Source organism: Gobio gobio (assembly GCF_949357685.1).
Source record: "Gobio gobio genome assembly, chromosome: 9".
Lineage (NCBI taxonomy): Eukaryota > Metazoa > Chordata > Actinopteri > Cypriniformes > Gobionidae > Gobio > Gobio gobio.
The window spans coordinates 2,770,342-2,792,360 of record NC_137115.1 but is presented as its reverse complement, the minus strand read 5'-3'; the positions used below and the strand labels follow the sequence as shown (position 1 = coordinate 2,792,360).

At 43.7% G+C, this 22,019-nt stretch overlaps 1 protein-coding gene across 1 annotated transcript in view; it reads right to left on the bottom strand.

The window, feature by feature from the left end:
- Positions 1–1,060: 1,060 nt before the first annotated feature.
- The window catches only part of loxl1 (lysyl oxidase-like 1), a 39,844-nt gene continuing 18,885 nt past the window's right edge, over positions 1,061–22,019 (bottom strand). The window contains exons 4-7 of the mRNA XM_079824819.1: positions 10,995–11,151; positions 10,306–10,401; positions 4,588–4,703; positions 1,061–4,470 (exon numbers count right to left, since the gene is read on the bottom strand). Of these exons, the coding sequence (XP_079680945.1) occupies positions 4,464–4,470; positions 4,588–4,703; positions 10,306–10,401; positions 10,995–11,151 (376 nt within the window). The 3' untranslated portion in view covers positions 1,061–4,463. The remainder of the gene's footprint in view (positions 4,471–4,587; positions 4,704–10,305; positions 10,402–10,994; positions 11,152–22,019) is intronic.

Genomic DNA, 22,019 nt, shown 5'->3' with positions numbered 1-22,019 from the left:
CCCATTCATTCACTAATTCACTCATTCATTCATTCATTCATTTTTTTGTGCGTTCACTTGTTCATTCATATAATTCATTCATTCACTCATCCATCCATTCATTCATTTATTTATGCATTCACTTGTTCATTCATATAATTCATTCATTCATTCAATCATGCGTTCACTCATTCATTAATTCATTTTGTTTCATTCCTGCGCTCACTAATTCATTCAAGTGTTCACTCATTCATTCATTTCATTTGTGTATTCACTCGTTCATGCATTCATTTTATATCATTCATGTGTTCACTCATTCATTCATTTCATTCATGCGTTCACTCATTCATTAATTCATTTGATTTCATTCATGCGTTCACTCGTTCATTGATGCATTCATTCAATTCATACCAAAAAGGGTCTAATTGATCTATTTTCCATGCATGGATTCATTCATATTTATATAACCAAAAAAGGTCAATAGCCGGTGAAAAAATAAAATCAAATAAAGTCAAAAATCTTCTGTTGCTCGGCCAGCATCTCATAAATGAATTCCAGCGTTCTCCAGTTTACCAAAAGCTTAACAAAGGCTCATTGTGTTCTGGTCTGTCCCTCTTGTAAACTTTTCATCACTGTCTTTTTTCTCAGAAATGACATGTTTCTTGGGTTTCATATTAAAACAAAGCAGGCTGATACAAACCAAACACGCATCATCAATGTCTGATGTAAAAATCATGTGCCAAACCCTAAACTCCTCCTTGTAGTCGCTTGGCTGCACGCGTGTGTGTTTTGCGGCTTGACGTGTTCTTGTTTCGTTGCACGTCCTTGTTCTTTACCTCTGATGATTTTGACGAGTGTAGATTCATCTTTAATGTGAGTTCTCCTTACAGGCCTAATTCTTAATCGAAATGGCACAAAAGCTGCTGGCGTTGAGTACAGTACATGTTCTGTACACACACAGATGGCAGATGGGAAACTTTCCCTGAAGCTGTGCCACTTCAGCGCGGTTTGATGAGTGTGTGGTGGAACTGTGTTTATTTTCCAACCACTGTAATCGACTTTTGATTGTCTGAACTCAAAAGACTTTCTACTTGTGCTAGACAAGCTGGTATACACTTCGGTCTTTATTTAAAGATGAACTCTAAGACACACAAAATAAAACAGTGATAACAACAGCTCAAACAAAGAGATGGATGTGTGCATCTGTCCTGGACCACAGCACTGGATATAGCAACCAGTTCACTGTCTACAATATAAACAATGCTATAATAATCAGGGTATAAAGAGATACGAGGAAACTAGTCTGTTCTGCATTTGATCTGGATCTTGATAATGGACAACACTTTTCCCAGACTGTCTTCAGAAATGAAAGAACTGCTCATTGCAGAAAGCTTTGGTTGAAGGGTTTGATGCATCAAAACACACTTTCCATTCACGTCGATCACATACGACGACCCTTACGGAAAACTTCTCATGCTTTCAACTGAATGTATTATCTGATGATAGCATGGATGGATGTTTGTCGTTTAAGGCTCTTCAAGTGTAGCGTAATGAGCTCTTTTTAACTGCAAATACTGTTTCTCTTTCCGAGGTAGGTACGGATGGTATTAGGATTTTCAGCAACATTATGCAATGTTAGCTTTGCAACAGTAGTATCATCCAAGTCTGTGTTCGATTTAACCAATCAAGGCATACATCTCCATTTCAGATACAAAGAAATATGAATTCCTGTAACACAGCAAGTACACAGTACATACGAACAGTGGATATGAGTACAATATGATAACATAAATCATGTCTTACCTATAGCTAATGGCATGCATGAGTGGGTTAACTGTATCATATGAAGCATACGGTGAGCTGTGGCGGCTGACCAGTGTTGGCAGTTAAAGAAACTATAGATATTCCAACATGGATGTCAGTGTTCACACATGCATTACTGTACAATACAGTACAACATTATGTTCCTGTAGCTTAAACAGTAGATCGTGGCGCCAGCAACGCCAAGGTTTGATTCCCAGGGAATGTAAATGTAGACCTTCAATGCAACGCGAGTCGCCTGCCAAATGCATAAATGTTAATAATGTTGATTACCGCAAAACAAAGCATTACAGTTCATTACAGTGAGTGAGGCACTTAATGGAAGTGAATGGAGCCAAACATGTTTCAATAGTACAGCCACAAGACATGAACAACTTTCCACTGCTAATATCTAAACACTGCTAAATCAACTTGAGAAGCAAAATGACCTGAAAACTCTTGTTATAGCGCCACCGGTGGCCGATTGGTGAACTGCAACAGCACTTCCTGCTTGTGCTCGCACTCCTGCACACGTGACGCTAGGACTGTGCGATTAATCGTATTTCGATTTTGATCTTGGCATCCAACGATTATGGAAACAAGATAATCGAGGTAAATCAATTATAGTGATGTAATGCATGAAAATTGGTAATTAAGGCTTGTATACTGAAAAAAATATGGAAATTTAGTGACTTCATGCTTAAAACAAGAACCAATATCTGTGGGGTCAGAAAAATAATCTTGTTTTCCCTTTGAATGTTGGAGTTTATTTTTCTGACTCCATCATGTTGTTCTTTTAAGCACAAACTCACTAAAATAATAATTTCGTATGTCATTTTGTCAAGTAAATGTATCTTGATTAAAGAATTTTAGATATTTCTCCTGGAAAACAAGACAAAAAATGTCTTGTTTTTTTTGCAAAAAAAAATCATGTAATCTTTTCTGTATAAAGTTATATCTAACCTTATTGACACTACAACACAATGCTTTAAACCCTAAAATAACTGTAGAAATTATAACTCTAACAGTGTTACAGCTACAATAATGCACAATTGCGTTATGAAATGAAAAGCTTTACATTTTTGCTTTTAAATAATCCAAAAAGTTTACTCATGTACTTCCATTGTAAGTGCCTCACTGTGACCTTGATTTAGAAATTATTTGTTGCTGTAATCAACATTAAACTCTCTCTCAAAAAAAGAATACCTTTTAAGGTACAAGTGGCCGTCACTGGGACCCTTAAGGGTACATTTTTCTCCCTGTAAGTCAGGGGTAGGCAAGTTCGGTCCTAGAAATCTGATGTCCTGCAGAGTTTAGCTCCGACCCTACTAAACCACCACAGTATAAAACTCATGGCTCCCAGCATGCATTGCAGCATTAAGTATGTCACCATTGTTGAAATTCAAATGCTGATTCCTGATATATCTGTGTGCGTCTGAACTTTTCTCCCCCTAGAATGTATTTAAATTCAGAATTCAGAATGTCTGATCTGTGGCAAGAAAGTATTGTTGGTGAATATTATTTAATAATATTTATAGTCAGTGATGAGTTTAGTCACATTTGAACACAAACTCACATAAAAAGCCAAGAGTCAAACTGGCCAACTAAAGGGAACCCTGATCTCCATAATGGCGACCAACTGAACATTTTCAATAAAACATCAACATCTAATCCTCTGCTAATTCTCAATAAGAGCTTCTGTAGACGTCTTTCAGGGTTGGAGTCAAACTCTGCAGGACAGCGGCTCTCTAGGACCGAACTTCTTCTCTAAGTGAGGAAAACAATGGTATAATTGTACCCTAAGGACCAATCGTGTACCTTTAAAGGTACAGTTATACATTTTGTTCCCCAAGGAACAACATTGTACCGCCACTGTACCTTTTTTTCTGAGAGTGTATGATGTTAATTCTTGTATTGAACCCGGAATATTTATCCATACTGGCACAGCTTCATCTTGTTTATAGCGGGACATCAAATACAGCCTAGTTTGTATTCTAGAACTATCAGTGGACTGACATACAAGGCAACATTACAAGCTAATTTAATGTAAATTGCAGCAGGTTAAGTAAAAGACTATGATAAGCCTCCAAGGTAAAAACAGCTTGATAAACTGCTTCCAGCTTTTGGATTCAAGGCTTTTATTCAAAGTGCTTTAATCCCAAAGCCATTTATTTTATTTTATTTTCCAGGGCCTTCATTCAAACTAAAACCACTTTTTACTTAATTGGTTAGCTGGAGGATGACAGACAGACAGGCCGATCGCTCTCATGCGGCGTTCCCAGTACTGCACCTTCACTAAAGCGGCACAGACAAAGAGAGAGGCTTGGGAAAAGAAGAAGGATTGTTTCCAGTTGCTGATTTTCCTGATCTAAATTACAGAATTGCAGTTCAATAATCTCACTTTGCATTCCAGCGATGTAACCCACTGAAGAATGGTGACGGGATTCGACTTAATGGGGGGCAGCGAGTGTGTGTTTTGACGAAAGGCCAGGGATAACGGGGTGGCTGGACAGAAAACAGTGTGTGTGAGGATGACCGTATGTGTGCTCGTTCCTCTCGCCGCGAGCTGAATCCGGGTTCACGGGAACGGCACGTTGATGGGAACCAACACAAATACAATAAACAATCACAGCGACACCATTCACATTGCAATGGAACAGCGCTTCCATGGAGATTCATCCAGATCATGACCTATAGAAGAAGAAAGAAGAGTGATGGGAAAAAGAGTCAAAGGCCATTGAAACTGCGTAGATCTGTTAACCACCTCCTTTATGATCAATATTCGAACAAAAAGCGATCTGCACTTACTGGGAGATTTTGCAGTTTGTTGTTTTAACAAAGCGGCCCGTGTAGTGGATATTGCACCGGATGACATTGTTGGTGAAGTCCGACTCAAGCACCAAGTACTTTGGGTTAACCTGGAGCTGGAGACAGAATTTAGACCTTCAGTGCTGGGAAGAAGTAAGTGCACCCCATGAAATATGCAGTCTTGTTTAAAAGTGTACATACCCTTATGGGCCTATTGTCCCGATCTGAGCTCATGTTTTGAAGCTCACACCGCAGGAGCTCTTAAGTAGTGTCCGAATCCACTTTTGCTAGTTTAACTGCAGTAAAAACGGTTGGTGTGCTCGGCTCATGATCCAAAAGGGTCGTCCCTCGTCTCTCAATGAGTCATGGGTGTGTTTTGGGCGTAACGTGCAATAAACCAATCAGAGTCTCATCTCCCTTTTATTTTTAAAATTTTAAATGTGTGTGCGCTGCTGTGCATCCCTGTGTGTGTAATAATCCGAGTGTACATGTGTTGTGCACCGCCTGTAGGCTCATATCACTAACACACTCTTTAAATAACACACAAATACTGCACTATTGACTTTAGAGCAGGGCTTAAAAACGGAAAAAAATATCAATCGGTTCACTCCGAGCAGAATCGATATTTTAACGTTTCCGTTTTTGCGTTCCTCATTAAACATTACTGTTCCGAAAACGGCTAGATTTGAAAAAATAACGGTTAATAACGTTATTTTAATTTAATTTAGCCAAACAAACAAATATGTATAAATAAAGACTTATTTTCACTCAATAATAAAATAACACATGATCATTAAACTTGAATATTTATTTCATAACATTTTTAAAACCACAACAGAAATACATGCATTAATTGCAAAGCATAAACAGCGGGACAAATATTGACCTGTTTTAATGGAGCGGAAAGTGGCCTCTATATGCCTATTCTTTTCAGTGATAACATTCTTTGTACATAACTTTTTTTTCAACACGACTTGTTTTAAAAATTGCATGAATAAAGAATAAATAAACTGTAAAACCATTGCTCTTTTAATGCTGCTAATTTCAAAGCAAACACTGCGCAACACGTCCTTGCATCCCATAATCAAATTCAGTCAGCTAATAAAGCTTGATCATTTGATGCAATATAACACCATTTAATACGAAGCATCAACCGTCTATATAGAAAACATTGAGCTGTATTGGCAATCTGAAAGACTATAGGACAAATGTTTGATAGATGCTATAGCCTGCTTGGATAGGCTTAAACGAAATCCACAAACTAGCCTAAATCAGTCTATTTGAGTGTAAAGTCCGTACTACTTATTTAAACGTACGAAAATAATGTCCTCCAATACCTGCGCTTTCATTGATGACCTCAGCGGGGAAAGAAATGTACTTGAGGCGTGTAAATGCGCTCACACTGACTTGTGTTACCGGTAGATTCACAGATGACATTTCACTCACGCTTGATCCGTCACATCACATGCTGCACTACTCTATTCATGACTGCTCACTGCCAAATTAAAATAATAAAGAGAACGATAAAATAACGTTATTAACCGGTTAATGTCCTCCAAACTGATAACTCTCCTACCTCACATCTTCCTTCACTTTGTTATTTGCACTACCGACTGTTTATCACAGTAACAACTGTTTACATATGCATCTTGCACTGCCATATCTTAACTGGATTATGCTCATTTGCACTGCCGACTGTATTTATAGTACCAATGTTTACATTTGCATTTTGCACTGTACTTCTAACTGTAATATGCAACCACTTTCCACTGCACTTTACACTTTTTTTTTTTCCGGATAGCTCTGTCCATAATTTATTGCACTACCCTAATCCACTGCTATTCCTCATATTAGCCTAACATATTATTGTATACCTCTATCTGTAAAATTCTGTTTATAGTAATAGCCATCTGTATATTGTATTCATAGTACATATTCACCTGTAAATTCTGTTTATAGTAATAGCCATCTGTATATTGTATTCATAGTACATATTCACCTGTAAATTCTGTTTATAGTAATAGCCATCTGTATATTTATTCACTGTACATACTCACCTGTAAATTCAGTTCTGTTTATAGTAATAACGTCTCTCTATTTATACATATTTATACATATTCAGTACATATCCATGTCCTGCACTTACGCATCAATTGTATATCCTGCACTTGCTGCTATTGCACTTCTGGTTAGACCTAAACTGCATTTCGTTGCCTTGTACTTGTACTTGTGTAATGACAATAAAGTTGAATCTAATCTAATCTAATCTAATGGTAATTTCAAATTAACGTTTCTGTTCAGAACGATTCAAATTGATTTTGATTTCGTTTTCGTTTTTGTTCCTCTTAAAATTTCATTCGTTTCTGGTTTTGTTTTCGTTCCTTGAACAGAGCCCTGCTTTAGAGCAGGTGTGTGTTGGTCAGTGGTGTTCAGTTCCTCCAATAGCAACGCTCCAGCAATGCTCCTGATCACACCTGGTGTTCAGATCAGATGCCCATGGGTGAACAGATGAGCAGTGCGTTTGATATTTAAACAACGAGGAGCTGGAGGTGAACATGAGAACTGCGTCCGGCTGACACTAGCAGAACACACTTGAGTCGCGGCTGGCGTCACATTGCGCCGGGTGTATGATCGGGCCCTTGATTCTTAACACTGTGTGTCGTTCGCTGGATGATCTATGGCTGTGTTTGTGTTTTATGAGGGTTGTTCTTGGGTCACTTGTTTGTCCTGAGCAGTTAAACTGCCCAATGTTCTTCAGAAAAATCCTCCAGATTCCACCAATTTATTGGTTTCCCAGCATCATCTGCATATTTGAACCCTTTCCAGCAGTGACTGTGTGATTCTGAGATCTGAGGACGATTGAGGGACTCAAACACAACTATTAAAAAGGTTGAAACATTCACAGATGCTCCAGAAGGAAACACGATGCATGGAAACTTCTGGAATTTGAAGATCAGGGTAAATTGTAATTTTATCTTCTGTTGCTTCCGAAGGGCAGTACCAGGGGCGATTCTAGGATTTTCATTTTAGGGCGGCTCAGCCCCCAGTGAGGGTATGAAAGAAAATGGTAACACTTTAGTTTAGGGTCTAATTCTCACTATTAACTAGTAGCTTATTAGTATGCATATTAGGATATTGGCTGTTTATTATTACTTATACTTATAAAGCAAATATTAATGCCTTATCCGGGTTTGGGGGGCATGGCCCCCCGAGAAAAGTTTGATTTCTATGATCTACATATGTGTATTTTAAGATGTTCTGAATGCCAAACATTTTTTATAAAAATAGCTTGAAAACCATGTCAGTGGGCAGATATGACTGATAACATATTTCCATTTTTGTCAGTGAAAAAAGTAAACATATGTTTAACTGATATTTATATGTTTAATTAATAATTTTTGTAGACATGTTAATTTACTGAAGGCTAATAGGAAAGCTAGGTAACTAAATGTATTAAATTAATTCACAATATGCACACATTCATTACTAATCTTTTGCCCAATATAGGCTTTTTTATTTACTGTGAGCTACACATGGAATTATTAATTTACAATATGCACACATTTATTACTAATATTACTTTGTTAAAGCTACACTGTGTGATATTTTCCCCCATCTAGTGGTGTAAAGGTATATGACCATCCAGTGAATATTAGTTTCTGTTCTTCTCAATTCCGATTTGGTTTTAACTCCTACGGTGGCTGATTTAGTCCAAGATTAACATGGCTTCCAGCTCGACCTCGTCCACATTCAACACGGTGCCATCGAGTGTTAAAACGCCAAAGGCGAAGCTTGAATTTACGGGTATGTCCCTCTTTGGCTAATGTACTTTCAAGATGGAGGGGCAACATGGCGACCGGCATTCGAACCCTCACCCGTACGTATTTTCAATGGCATATTATAAACTTACGAGAATACTTTATTACTTGAAAGAAGTAAATATACATTAATGAGCTCATATATTTTTGAAAGAACTAAGTGTTTTTAGCTAAGAATAAACTAAAAAAGTTACACAGTGTAGCTTTAATATTTCTTGTTGATGTTCTTGTTCATGTTTAGTTTAGCTTCATATCTCTCACTTGACGTCGAGTCGCGCTGCTAAAGTTGGTGCTCAGCCTCAGCAGCTTCTGTGAACATAAAGCCCGCCAACTCTGATTTGATTGGTTTTCTCAAATATTTTGACATTGACGAGCGGCGACAGACCAATGAGGCTCAGATGAACACACACACCTCTGCTTCTGACGTGCACTCTTTTCGCTGCCACAGCGGATTGAAGAACACGCAGATTAAAAGACAGGACGAAGTCGAAGCCTCCCGCCAGTTTCATATGTTTGAAAGGGTAATCACACATTTTTTTAGGGGGGCTGGACAGAAGTTTAGAGGGGGCTGAAGCCCCCCTAAAAAGGGCCTGGTGACGCCCATGGGCAGTACTAAGTGAAAAAATTTGATATTAAAAAACAAAACAAAAAAGAGGAAATCTTCATCAAAACATCACCTGGCGTAATGTGACGCCAACGCGACTCAAGTGTGTTCTGTTAGTGTCAGCCGGTGTTATGAGCCTATAGGCAGTGCAGAACACACACACTCACACACACACACACACACACTCTGATTATTACACACACACACACACACACACACACACACACACACACACACACACACACACACACACACACACACACACACACACACACACACACACACACGTTTAAATATTAAAATTAAAGGATTCCCCTCTGGAGAAGCGTTCAGTCTCTCCTCATGTAAATAGTAAATCCTCTCATGGTGCAACACAACTGGCTTTTAAAGGGAAAGGGAGATGAGACTCTGATTATTTTACTGCACGTTATGCCCAAAACACACCCATGACTCATTGAGAGATGAGAGACGACCCTTTTGGATCATGCCAACCATTGTCCTCATTTTCCAAATTTTCCTTTGTTAAACTAGCAAAAGTAGATCCAGACACACCCTAAGTGCATGAGCTCAGATTAGGCCCACAGTATTAAAAAACTTTTGAACAGGGTTTTATAAATTCAGCTATTTTTTTGTCTTGAGGACTATATGCAAACATCTTCTATGTCAAATATCTTATTCAGGACAGTACTAAATAAAACAGAACATGCATTTTGTATGATCTCTCTTATTTTGTTCAAATTAACATTCTCGCAGATCCTGCAAAGGGGGTGTAAACTTTTGAGCATGACTATATCTTACTTTTTTGTTTGTTTTGTAAAGTATGTTTTTTTTTTTTACATTTGAATTTAGTTATGTTAAAACTGATTTCATTTCAAGTGGCAAAGTTATTTTGTTTATGGTTTTAGTTTTAATAACTCTAGACAATGAGATGTTTTTTTTTTTGTCAGTTCTTCAACGTTCCGCAGGGAAGTTGACGCTTCTCGTCCAATCCTCGAAGCAGAAGGCTGATCATCACTGCGGTGTTGTTTTGCTGAAGGTCAAACAGCGAGATCTGCTCGTAAAGACAGTGGAGCATGTCTGTATCTGTCTTGTTTATGAGCACAGGGTGTACCGTACGCATACCGAACTCATCATGGATATCACACAGAAGAGCTGCTCTCCTGGTGCCAAACCTTTAGCGAGACATGTCGTATTCTGTTTGGTTGCGTTAAGCTGAAATATATTCTCTCTTTGAAGGTTAGGATAATGTCTTTACATGTGCTCAGTGTGAAACAGAAGACGGACTGAGGATATTACCTTGAGTATATAGTTTCCTGGCTGAACATCAGTGATGTCAATCCATTGGCAATCGATATCTGCATTATATGTGTCGAAGCAGCCTGGACTGAGACCCTGGGGAATTAAAAGGGATAAAACATTTTGTTTCATCAAACAATGCTATTTGTATAATAAATATAAATACATATCATACATATGCAGTATTTATCAAAATGGGGTCTAATTCTATTTCATGCATTCTGCCTTATTTACACTGTTAAAGAGTTGATTCTCATGATAAACATGGACAACATTTCACAAAACGAGTTGGACGTATTTCTGTGCCAAATACACTCCTTCATGATTAGAACAAGTTTCTGAAAGTTTTTTTTTTTTCGAGTATGGCCCTGTATGACATCATAAAGGGTGGAATTCCTTATATGGGCACTTCTCCCAGATGAGCATGCACACACACACACACACAAACTCCGCCCACTGCTCTCCTCCACGGACTCGGCTGTTTTCAGAAAGAAGCGGTACAGTGTGTCTGTCTTTTATAAATCTGATAAACTAAAGACTCTTGGGAGATATGAAGGATCAACACTACTCTAGAGATACTCAAGATTAACACCAGACTGGCAGAAACTGTGTGTGTTTTGACCCTTTAATAAAAAAATATGAGGCCATTTCAAGAGAAGGGTCTCAGAACAGAAACTGCTATACTGTACCTGTGTATGTGAAGTACACGCGTAACGCTTCAGATGGCCGAAGTCACAGGTCGTGTCCTCCAGACAGAAACTGGCCTTGTGTCCCTCGGCCACCTTCCGGCCAGAGCTCACCTCCAACAGATCATAGTGACTGAACTCATCCATACTGTGATAATGCCTGAGAGAGAGAGAGAGAGAGAGAGAGAGAGAGAGAGAGAGAGAGAGAGAGAGAGAGAGAGAGAGAGAGAGAGAGAGAGACTGAACCCTGGGTTTGGACAACAGAAGGGCCGTGACACCATACAGAGTTATTCAAGACCTCAAGCATTGTACTATATTTTAGCTCGACAATGTTTTTAATTGTAATATTTTGTCTTTTTTAGGGAATGTTGTGGTACTAAATAATATTTATGCAGGAGTTATAATTCATTTATTCACTTGGACCTAACAATTTAATTTCCAACTAAAAATGGACATCAATCTTGAAGACTGAAGTTTGGTCCCTTTTTAAAAGATGACACTTGGCAGATTATTGTTGAAGTACATTTTTTTTTATCTTCACTTAAAAAAGTTGAAGAATCTTTACATTAATTGTTATGAAAAATGCAAAAAATTTTAAAAAAAATTTTATATATGAAATGGTGGGAAATAACCATCAATAACCTCTAGGTTAAAATTAATGGCAATGAAACTGTGCGCTTTTAACCAATCAGATTTAAACAGCCAATCAGATTTCGAGATGGCGTTCCCAGGGCCATCTAGCAGGCGTACAATAACGTTGACATTTTCACGTCCTTTGATTGGATGGTCAGAGAGCGTTCTATAACTACGTAGTAAGCCTAGTCAGAATAACTAGCAAACCACACAAGATAAAACACCTGTAGATTTAATAGCGTTTTTTAATTTTTTCAAACCACAATGGCTGACAGAGGAGAATAAATTAATTTCGTCGCAGATTTTCCATTTGGAAAATTCCCGCATACAGCCTGTTCTCCAGCTTAACACAGTCACGAACACTATTCGATCTGTCCCGGCTAAAAACAGAACTGACTGTAATGTATGCCATGATTTTATGCCATGTATGCCTCAAGAGGTATAGCCTACTACAAAAATGCTCGGAAAACCCGGAGCGGATCGATGCTTCTGTTAGATATGATGTATGAGAGACACAACGCCCTGTTATACTGCGTTTCTGTGTAATATTGATGGTTTCTGTAGCCGTGGCGTCATGATGACTTTATGAAGAGGTGAATTAATTCAGGTGGGATACCACTGAAGGCCTAGGTGTGAAATGCACGGCCCGCCACTGTATTTTCTAAAATATGTTTTACTCTAAAACTGTGAGAATATCAAAGCTATAAGTTATGTTGCAGATTTGAGGTTGATATCTGAAAAAATGAGCTTTCAGTGAGTTAGTTTGAGCGCAGTACCAAACGCTTCCACTAGATGAAATTCGTCCTCCATTAGTTTCCAATCCGCTCATGTTTGACCATTAAACACTGTCCAATCTTGTCCATGATTTTTTGTGTGTGTGTGTGTGTGTGGGGGGGGGGGGGGGGGGCATGTTTTTGTGAAATATCAGGACACAAATGTGTATAATGACATGGGCATTACAAAAAAAGGGTGAAATATGAGGACGTTCCCCATGTCTTCACTTTTCAAAATGCTTATAAATCACACAGAATGAGTTTTTTGGTGTGTGTGTGTGTGTGTGTGTGTGTGTGTGTGTGTGTGTGTGTGTGTGTGATGGGTAGGTTTAGGGGCAGGGGCAGTGTAAGGGGATATAAAATACGGTTTGTACGGTATAAAAACCATTACGCCTATGGAATGTCCTCACATTTCACAAAAACAAACATGTGTGTGTGTGTGTGTGTGTGTGTGTGTGTGTGTTTTCACACAGCAAGTGCCCAAACCTTTACCAAGTTCCGTACCATTCTGATAAAGTAAAAAATTCAACAACAAAAAAAATAAAAAAATGTTTAGGTAAATGATGGAACAGCACCAGAGGGCTAGTCACATTGAGAAACTACGATAGTTCCCTTTCGAAAGGGAACTCGCGCTGCGTCAGCTTGACGCTACGGGGAACGCCCTCGGCGTGACAGGTGTCTGAGCTACAATCGAATCACATCAGTCCTACTGACCGGCGACAGCCGATGACGTCATCCAGATGCGACCAGGAAGTATAAAAGGGCGCCTCTGCCAACATGACACCGCTTCTTCGTCTTCAGTGACTGTTCTGTCTGGTGTTACAAGAGAGAGAATTACATTAGTAGGATGAAGTGCTCACAGAAGACCCGACACTTTAGAAAGTGTGTGGATCCGTGCCCCAGGTATCTGACGCCTGAGGACATGCACAATCTCTGTGTTTACTGCCTGGGGGAAGAGCACGCGCGGGAGGTTCTCGAGGGAGCCTCTTGCGCGAACTGCGAGCATTTCCCCATCCGAACGCTCCGCTCTCGTCTGGCCCTCTTCTCGAGGGAAGAGGGGCCAGCGTCTGGGGATGGTCCTGCTCACGCCGAGGCTGAGCGACGACGGAAGTCCTGGGGTTCCCAGACGGACTTGGCTCATCGTCTGGAGGAGGGTGTAATCCTCACAGACGACCAGCCAGGTCGCGAGGGGCGGCTGACGGGGGAGGAGTCGGATCTTTCCTCCTCGTCAGCTGATGCTCTTCCATTTGAGCAGAGGATGGCTGGGCAGGGTGGTGATGAATCGGTTGGAACCGAACCCTCTCAGCCATCTTGCCCCGTGTACACAGAGTTGATGGAGGTTATGGAGCGCGCCACCAACAGGCTGGAGTTACGCTGGCAGCGCGCTAGGAGAGAACCTGAGCGTCCTGGTCGCCTGAATGATCGCTTTCTCTCCAGCCATAACCCTTCACCTCTGGGGAGCCTTCCATTCCTCCCCGATCTGCACGACCAGATCTCGGGGGCATGGAGGAACCCATACTCGGCCCGGATATTTCGGCATGAGCGTGGGAACTTTGCTGATGTTGAAGGATCGGCTGAGTATGGGTATGTGTCGATGCCTCTGATTGACGAGACGTTTGCGAACTATCTCGCGTCAGGGAGGCCATCGACACTGAGAACTCCCACCCTGCCGTCTAAAGCGCTGAAAAACACCTCGCGCTTAAACGGCAGGGCGTACACGTCAGCGGGTCAGGCCGCTGCAGCACTGCATACTACCGCAGTGCTACAGGCATACCAGGCCGACTTACTGAAGGATCTCGACCAGGGGGAGGGCTTACCCCCTGACGCGATGGCTGAGCTCCGCCTCACCACAGATCTGGCTCTCCGTGCTTCCAAGCAAACAGCAGTCGTCATCGGGCGTGCGAAGGCGGCTATGGTAGCTACGGAGAGACATCTGTGGCTGAACCTCGCGGACATCGGGGCGAAAGAGAAAGCTTTTCTCCTCGATGCCCCGGTTTCGCCCTTTGAGCTCTTTGGCACCTCCGTCGAGGCGGTGGTGGAAAGGTTCAGAGAGGCGAGGGCGCGCTCAGCAGCATTTAGATCATGCATTCCGCGGAGATCCGGGGCCGCGCCCAGGCAGGCGGGAGGCCCTGGTCCATCGCGGCCCGAGGGTCAGCGACAGGACCAGCGAGCCAGTGTCGCCTCTCGTGCGCCCCCTCAGTGGCGGAGTAGGGCGTAGAAGAGGCGGGACTCCCGCACTAGGAATAGGAAGGACGCCGGGCAAGGCCGGTTCCAGCGAAGAAGACCACGCTGGGACAAGTCTCCTCCACCAAGAGCGCGTTGAGTGAGGAGGGCGTCCTTCTCCTAGTTTTTTCTCCCCAGGCGCTTTAACACCAGGCTGGGCGGGCCCATGATGAGCGGAGAAAGAGCTACGTCAGACTCTGACGGCCTGCCTGGCCTGGTTGGTCAGTGCGCCCCCTCAGCCCCGTGGTAGTAGTACACCTAAGCATTCATGTGGAAATAAAGCTTGTGGGTGGATATCACGGCGTGCCGCAGGCGAGCGGGTAAGTCCCCTATAAGGGAAATTATTACATATTTTCTGTAAGCTTACGCTCCCTGTTGAGGGCTTCGGGGATCGCGGGATGCAAGTTTTAAAAGGGCCTGTAGTTCCCCTGTTGGGGCGGCTAGAACGATAAAATGTCATTTTAACAAAAACCAGTTGCTTAAGCCCTGTACAAATAAGCCAGTATTGCTAGTGGAAGCCAGCGAACACTATATATGGTATGGTATATTTCGCGCTGAGAGCTGTACAGCCCTTTTATTCTCAAGCCTAAAAGGCAATAAAGATGCGTCAAAAATTAGCGCTGGGAATACCGCTCATTTCCTGCGGGTGTGTTGCGGTTATATATAGATATATATATATATATAAAAAAAAAGAAAAAAAAGAAAGGGGTTTTTCTGTGTTAAAAGAAGGCTAGGCATTTTTCCTCCTAGTATTAAGCTGTTAACTGGTAGCCGCCTCAGGGAAAGGCGGTCTGTATCTTCTCTCAGTGTACATTTCTGGAGAATACAGGATCAGACCATGCTAGAACTACAGTTAGATCTAGAGCCAGATCTATTTAACGACTGGCACTTCTACCCGAGTGCCCCTTTTGCATGGTGCAATAGTAGCGGCCCTTTTATGGACCTCGGGTACAGATCTAGATTGGCCTAGGCTTTCTAGGGATTACGAAGATGCACGCCAAGAAGCGTCTGCACTCCGGGTAGCTGTTCCTTTTTTGAATCTAGCTTTATTATTGTCCCTAATGTAGCCTCCTCTTGTGTAGAGTAGTCCGGCCAAGGCCCGCCCCCTTACCTGCGTTCTGGGGCTTTTTCTAGTAATGCAGGTTGGTGCTGTGCAGAATTGATAGCGACTTAGCCAGTAGTCGTGGGGCAGGGTTGAGGCGTTTTTCATGCAGATACGAAAATTCCGTATGCATAGCTCAGCCCGGCTTCCAGAGCTAGTTTCTAGAGGCCGCCAGTTTTTTGGCAGGCGCTGGCCCTTCCTGTATATGCCCTGGCCAGTTGATAGTACTCCCCTGACAAGGCAAGGTAGATTTGAGTACCTCCACTCCTAGCTCTGTATCATTCTGCCTCACCCATGGCTCGGGTCGAGCAGCACTTTGCAACCCTTTGTTTATGTTGGAGAGTTATGCTGAAGGAGCGCTCCTGTTTGCCAGTCGCCGTGTCAGCTAGCATAGGATCTGCTAGGCTGCTGCTGGGTGGTAGGCCGTACTAGGCCTCCCTGAAGACTGGCCGTAAGGTAGCAGGCCCCGCCGGGCCTCCCTGAAGGAGGGCTCCTGTTTGCCAGTCGCCGTGCCAGCTAGCACACAAATTGCTAGGCTGCTGATGGGTAGTAGGCCGCACTAGGCCTCCCTGTAGACTGATTGTAAGGCTGGGCCTCTCTGAGGGCCCGTTATCAAGTTGTAGGCCTTACTAGGCCTATCCAACTCTTAGCATAAGGTAGTAGGCCTCGCCAGGCCTCCCTGAGGGCATGTTTCTGGGCTCCTCGACCATCAAAATGAGAAACAGTTAGCACGAGTCGCCTGCAGGTAGCAGGCTGGGCCTCCCTGCAGGCCCGCTATCAGGTAGTAGGCCTCACTAGGCCTCCCTTGAGGGCGAGTTCCTGAGTAAGGATGCTCGGGTAACTAGCAATGCTTGATGTCAGGTAGTAGGCCTCTACAGACCTCCCTAAAAAGCCTGTTATCGGGTGGTAGGCCTCAACAGGCCTCCCCAAGGGTGAGTTCCCGAGTCAGAGGTGCTCGGGCAGCTGGCTTAGTTTGCTACCAGACGGTAGGCCTAAGCACTAAACCTCCCCTAAGGCTCGCTAAACCGGCCCTAAGGGCTTGCTATCAGGTAGTAGGCCTCACAAGGCCTCCCTGAGGATGAGTTCCTGAGTCAGACGCTCAGGCAGTTAGCAAAGCTTGCTATCAGGTAGTAGGCCTCACAAGGCCTCCCTGAGGGTTACTTCCCGAGTCAGGATGCTTGGTTAACTGTTGTAGCTTGACTATCAGGTAGTAGGCCTCCATTAGGCCTCCCTGAGAAAACAAGTTTCCGTTTTTCAGCTACCCTGACAGTCGGCTTCAACTGCGATCAGGTAGTAGGCCTCACCAGGCCTCCCTCTAAGCGAGTTCCTGAGCCTGATTTCTCAGGCTTCTCTGGCATATATTCCTATTATACAATGGGCCTCACTAGGCCTCCCTAAACGGGTCTTTGGTTCTCAGTGCGAGGACTGCTAACTGGCGTAACGCTGACAGCCAGTGGTGACTTGCTATCAGTGATATGGCCCTTAGCCGGCAGCATCTGGTAAGGTCGTACCCTGGCGTGACTGGTGTCACTTCTGCTACTTGGTCCCCAAGGAGGGGATTTCAGCCTGCAACCTGGTTTACCTACCGGGCAGCCCCCTTTAAGCTCCCCTCCTTTCGGAGGGTCGTATGTGAGCCGAAGCTACCTGGGCCTGATCGGGTGGTCGTAGGCCCCTAGGGTGGCCTCCCAATTAGATCAGCTTTTAGGCCAGTCTGGCCTCCTGAGTGTTTCTATCTGATAATAGCTCAGTAGATCCTAGGATCGAGCAGATTAACTCCCCTCGCTGGCAAGGGTAGAAAGCGCTATGCTGAGTACTGCACTCCAGGATTCCCGTCTCTGATATCCGGTCTGAGGAGGACATTGTCATTCTGCAGTCCCTTGGACTGGATGCCTCTCCAAGAGGCGAGTACCCAGAGGCTCTGTTATCGAACAGACAGGGATGGCCCGGCTGAAGTGCCCGTTCTAAAAGGCACCAAGCTAGGCCTCCTTGGTGGCAGTAGTGGCTGGCTGGGGCGCCCTAGGGCCCCCTAACCACATTCCCTTAAAGGAGCCCCCTTCTTTCGAATGGGTTGGATCCAGGCCTTTGAGCGGCCTGGGTAGAACTTCTCTAAGTGTTCGAAGCTTCCTACTCAGGCTTATAGCTTGGGCTATGACCGTAGGGAATGCTGTCACTGACAGCCTTATGTAACCAGAGGGGGAGTGGTTCAGGCATTTCTTTTGAATTTGCTTGTCCTGACAGTTGTCACTGCCAGTAGGCATGCACTCCCTTCGGCATGGCGGCGTTGGTATTTCGTTCCCCGTAGCGTCAAGCTGACGCAGCGCGAGTTCCCTTTTGAAAGGGAACGTCTCCGGTTACGTATGTTCCCTGAGAACAGGGAACGAGATGCTGCGTCGCTTTGCCATGCCTCAGGGTTTGCCTGCCATACAGTCCCTGAAGACGAAGGGCGGTGTTATGCTGGCAGAGGCGTCCTTTTATACTTCCTGGTCGAATCTGGTGAGTAGGACTGATGTGATTCGATTGTAGCTCAGACACCTGTCACGCCGAGGGCGTTCCCCGTAGCGTCAAGCTGACGCAGCGTCTCGTTCCCTGTTCTCAGGGAACCTAGGTAACATACGTAACCGGAGATGTTTTTATTATTATTTTAAATTCGTTTTTTATTTTTATATTTTCTGTTTTTATTTTTGTTTTTAAGTTGTTGTCATTTTTATTATTTTTTTATTATTTTCTAATTAGTTGTCTAAATAAATAATGTTTAAGTTTTGTTTATTTTAGTTAAAGTAACACGAGTTATGGTTTTAGATTTAGTTCATTATAATGGCCATGATATGGCTGAGATTCCAGATTCGGCCATCGAAACCACGGGGTTCTCCGTGCATCGGATGGACAGAGAAAAAGATCTCTCCGGGAAAAGCAAAGGCGGGGGTGTATGTTTTATGATCAACCGATCCTGGTGTGATCAGAGGAACGTACATTCTATCAAGTCTTTCTGTTCTCCTGATCTGGAATTTCTCACGGTTATGTGTCGACCATTCTGGCTACCGAGGGAATTCACAGCGGTCATCATCACAGCGGTGTATATTCCCCCACAAGCCGACACAGACCGGGCACTGAAGGAACTGTATAGGTCAGTGAGTGAGCAGGAAACCGCGCATCCTGAGGCTGCGTTTATTGTGACCGGGGACTTTAACAAAGCCAACTTCAAGCGCATCGCACCCAAATACCACCAACATGTTAGCTTCAACACACGAGGGAACCGAGTTCTGGATCATTGTTACTCTCCCTTCAAGGATGGTTACAAATCACTCCCGCGCCCACCATTTGGCAAATCGGATCACGCTTCCATCATCCTTCTGCCCGCTTACAGGCAGAGACTGAAACAGGAAGCACCCGCCCTCAGAACCATCCAGTGCTGGTCGGACCAATCGGACTCTATGCTACAAGACTGTTTTGATCACGCGGACTGGGAGATGTTCCGGTCGGCCTCTGATGACGACATCGAGGTCTACGCCGATAGCGTAACGTGTTTCATCAGGAAGTGCGTAGAAGACGTTGTTCCGACCAAAACAATACGGCTGTACCCCAATCAGAAGCCGTGGCTAAATGTGGATGTTCGCGCGGCACTCAATGCGCGGACCTTCGCCTTTAACTCCGGTAATGCGGAGGAGCATAAACAAGCAAGTTATGCCCTCCGGAAAACCATCAGAGCAGCAAAACGCCAGTACAGGGACAAGATTGAAGGACAGTTCAACACCACCGACTCCAGAAGCATGTGGAGGGGAATTAACACCATCACGGACTACAAAGGGAACACAAACTCCACCGTGAACACCGCTGCCTCTCTCCCGGACGAGCTAAACACCTTCTATGCTCGCTTTGAGGGAACTAACACCGCCCTCGCGGAGAGAGAGCTCGTGGCTGAAGATACAGAGGTTAGTGCACTCTCCGTATCTGTCGCGGATGTAACCCGATCCTTCCGGCGGGTGAACGTCCGTAAAGCCGCGGGTCCAGACGGCATTCCGGGCCGCGTCATCAGAGCGTGCGCGCGTCAACTGGCTGGAGTTTTCACGGACATTTTTAACCTGTCCCTCTCCCTGTCTGTGGTCCCCACATGCTTCAAAACGTCCACCATTGTTCCTGTACCGAAGCAAGCAAAAACCACCTGCTTAAACGACTGGCGTCCTGTTGCTCTGACCCCCATCATCAGCAAATGCTTTGAGAGACTAGTCAGAAACCACATCTGCTCTGTTCTCCCCCCCTCACTGGACCCACTGCAGTTTGCATACCGCAAAAACCGCTCCACTGATGATGCCATTTCATCCACTATTCACACTGCTCTCTCCCACCTGGAAAAGAGGAACACATATGTGAGAATGCTGTTTGTAGACTACAGCTCAGCATTCAACACCATTGTGCCCTCCATACTTGACATTAAACTCCGGGCTCTCGGCTTAAACAGCCTGTTATGCAGCTGGATCCTGGACTTCCTGTCAAACAGACGCCAGGTGGTCAGAATGGGCAGTAACATCTCCTCACCACTGACTCTCAACACTGGAGCCCCTCAGGGCTGTGTTCTCAGCCCACTCCTGTACTCCTTGTACACACATGACTGTGTGGCAACCCACAGCTCCAACACCATCATCAAGTTTGCTGACGATACGACGGTGGTAGGTCTCATCACTGACAATGATGAAACGGCCTACAGAGAGGAGGTGCACACTCTGACACGGTGGTGTCAGGAGCACAACCTCTCCCTCAACGTCAGCAAGACCAAGGAGCTGGTGGTCGACTTCAGGAGGAATGAGAGAGAACACCGCCCCATCACCATCAATGGAGCACCGGTGGAGAGAGTCAGCAGCTTCAAGTTCCTCGGTGTCCACATCACAGAGGAACTCTCATGGTCCGTCCACACCGAGGCCGTTGTGAAGAAGGCTCATCAGCGCCTTTTCTTTCTGCGACGGCTGAGGAGGTTTGGAATGAGCCGCCACATCCTCACACGGTTCTACACCAGCACTACAGAGAGCCTGCTGACTGGCTGCATCACCACCTGGTACGGCAACAGTACCGCCCGCAGCCGCAAAGCCCTGCAAAGGGTAGTGCGCACGGCCAGCTGCATCATCGGAGGTGAGCTTCCCTCCCTCCAGGACATTTACGCCAGGCGGTGTGTGAAGAGAGCTCAGAGGATCATCAGAGACTCTAGCCACCCGAGCCATGGGCTGCTCTCACTGCTGCCATCAGGCAGACGGTACCGCAGCATCAGAACACGCACCAGCCGACTCCAGAACAGCTTCTTCCCACAAGCAATTAGACTCCTGAACTCTTGATCCATCAGGATCATAACACACACTGGACAGAATATCACTCAGCACAACCCACTGTCGATACACACACATTATATACACATTTATATAATTTATTATTTATCATATAGCACCTATTGCACATTGGATCTCTACTGTGAATAATAATGTATACTGTACATTGTATACTATTATTATTATTATTATAGCGTAATGTATATTGTTTAATGTATGTTTTAGTGTGTATATTGTTTAAAGTATATTGTTTAAAGTATATTGTTTAAAGTATATGTATATTGTAAGTATGTGTATATTGGTTAAAGCTGTGAGAACCACACTCACATTGTGTAAATTATTTATTGTTTATTGTAGAGTTTACTGTGCTGTGAGTAATTGTGGGCGCATCAGTGTAATCTGATGCTGCTCTAAATGTTGTACATGTCATGTCGTGACTACTATGTTGCTCGGAACTGCACCAAGAATTTCACCTGCTGTTGCACTTGTGTACATGGCTGTGTGACAATAAAGTGATTTGATTTGATTTGATTTGATCATAAAGTCAGATGGCAAAGATACTTTAATAAATGCCAAAGAAAAGAAATAAATCCTTGCTACAATATTTGGTGAAAAAAGTACATTAGATTGTGAAAGTTAGAAGATATTTTTCTTCAGACATTGATTGATGTTTCACTTCCTTCATATATTAAAATAAATAAATATATAACAGGACCTACCCCTACCATATCTGAGGATTGACCCCCCACCATAAACAATATAATTAAAAGCCATGCTACATCCACCATATGTACTTAAAATAATTGTGTAAGTAGTAAAACAATACACAGATGGGGTAAAAAAAAAAACTTTTTCACATGCAAAAGAACTGTTTCCCCCTCACCTCAGCTTAAGTAGTTGTGTAAGATGATAACACACGTGTTTTTCCACGAGTCCACAATGTTAGCGATCATAACCTGACCTGGCTAGTTCGGTAGCTTGTTTA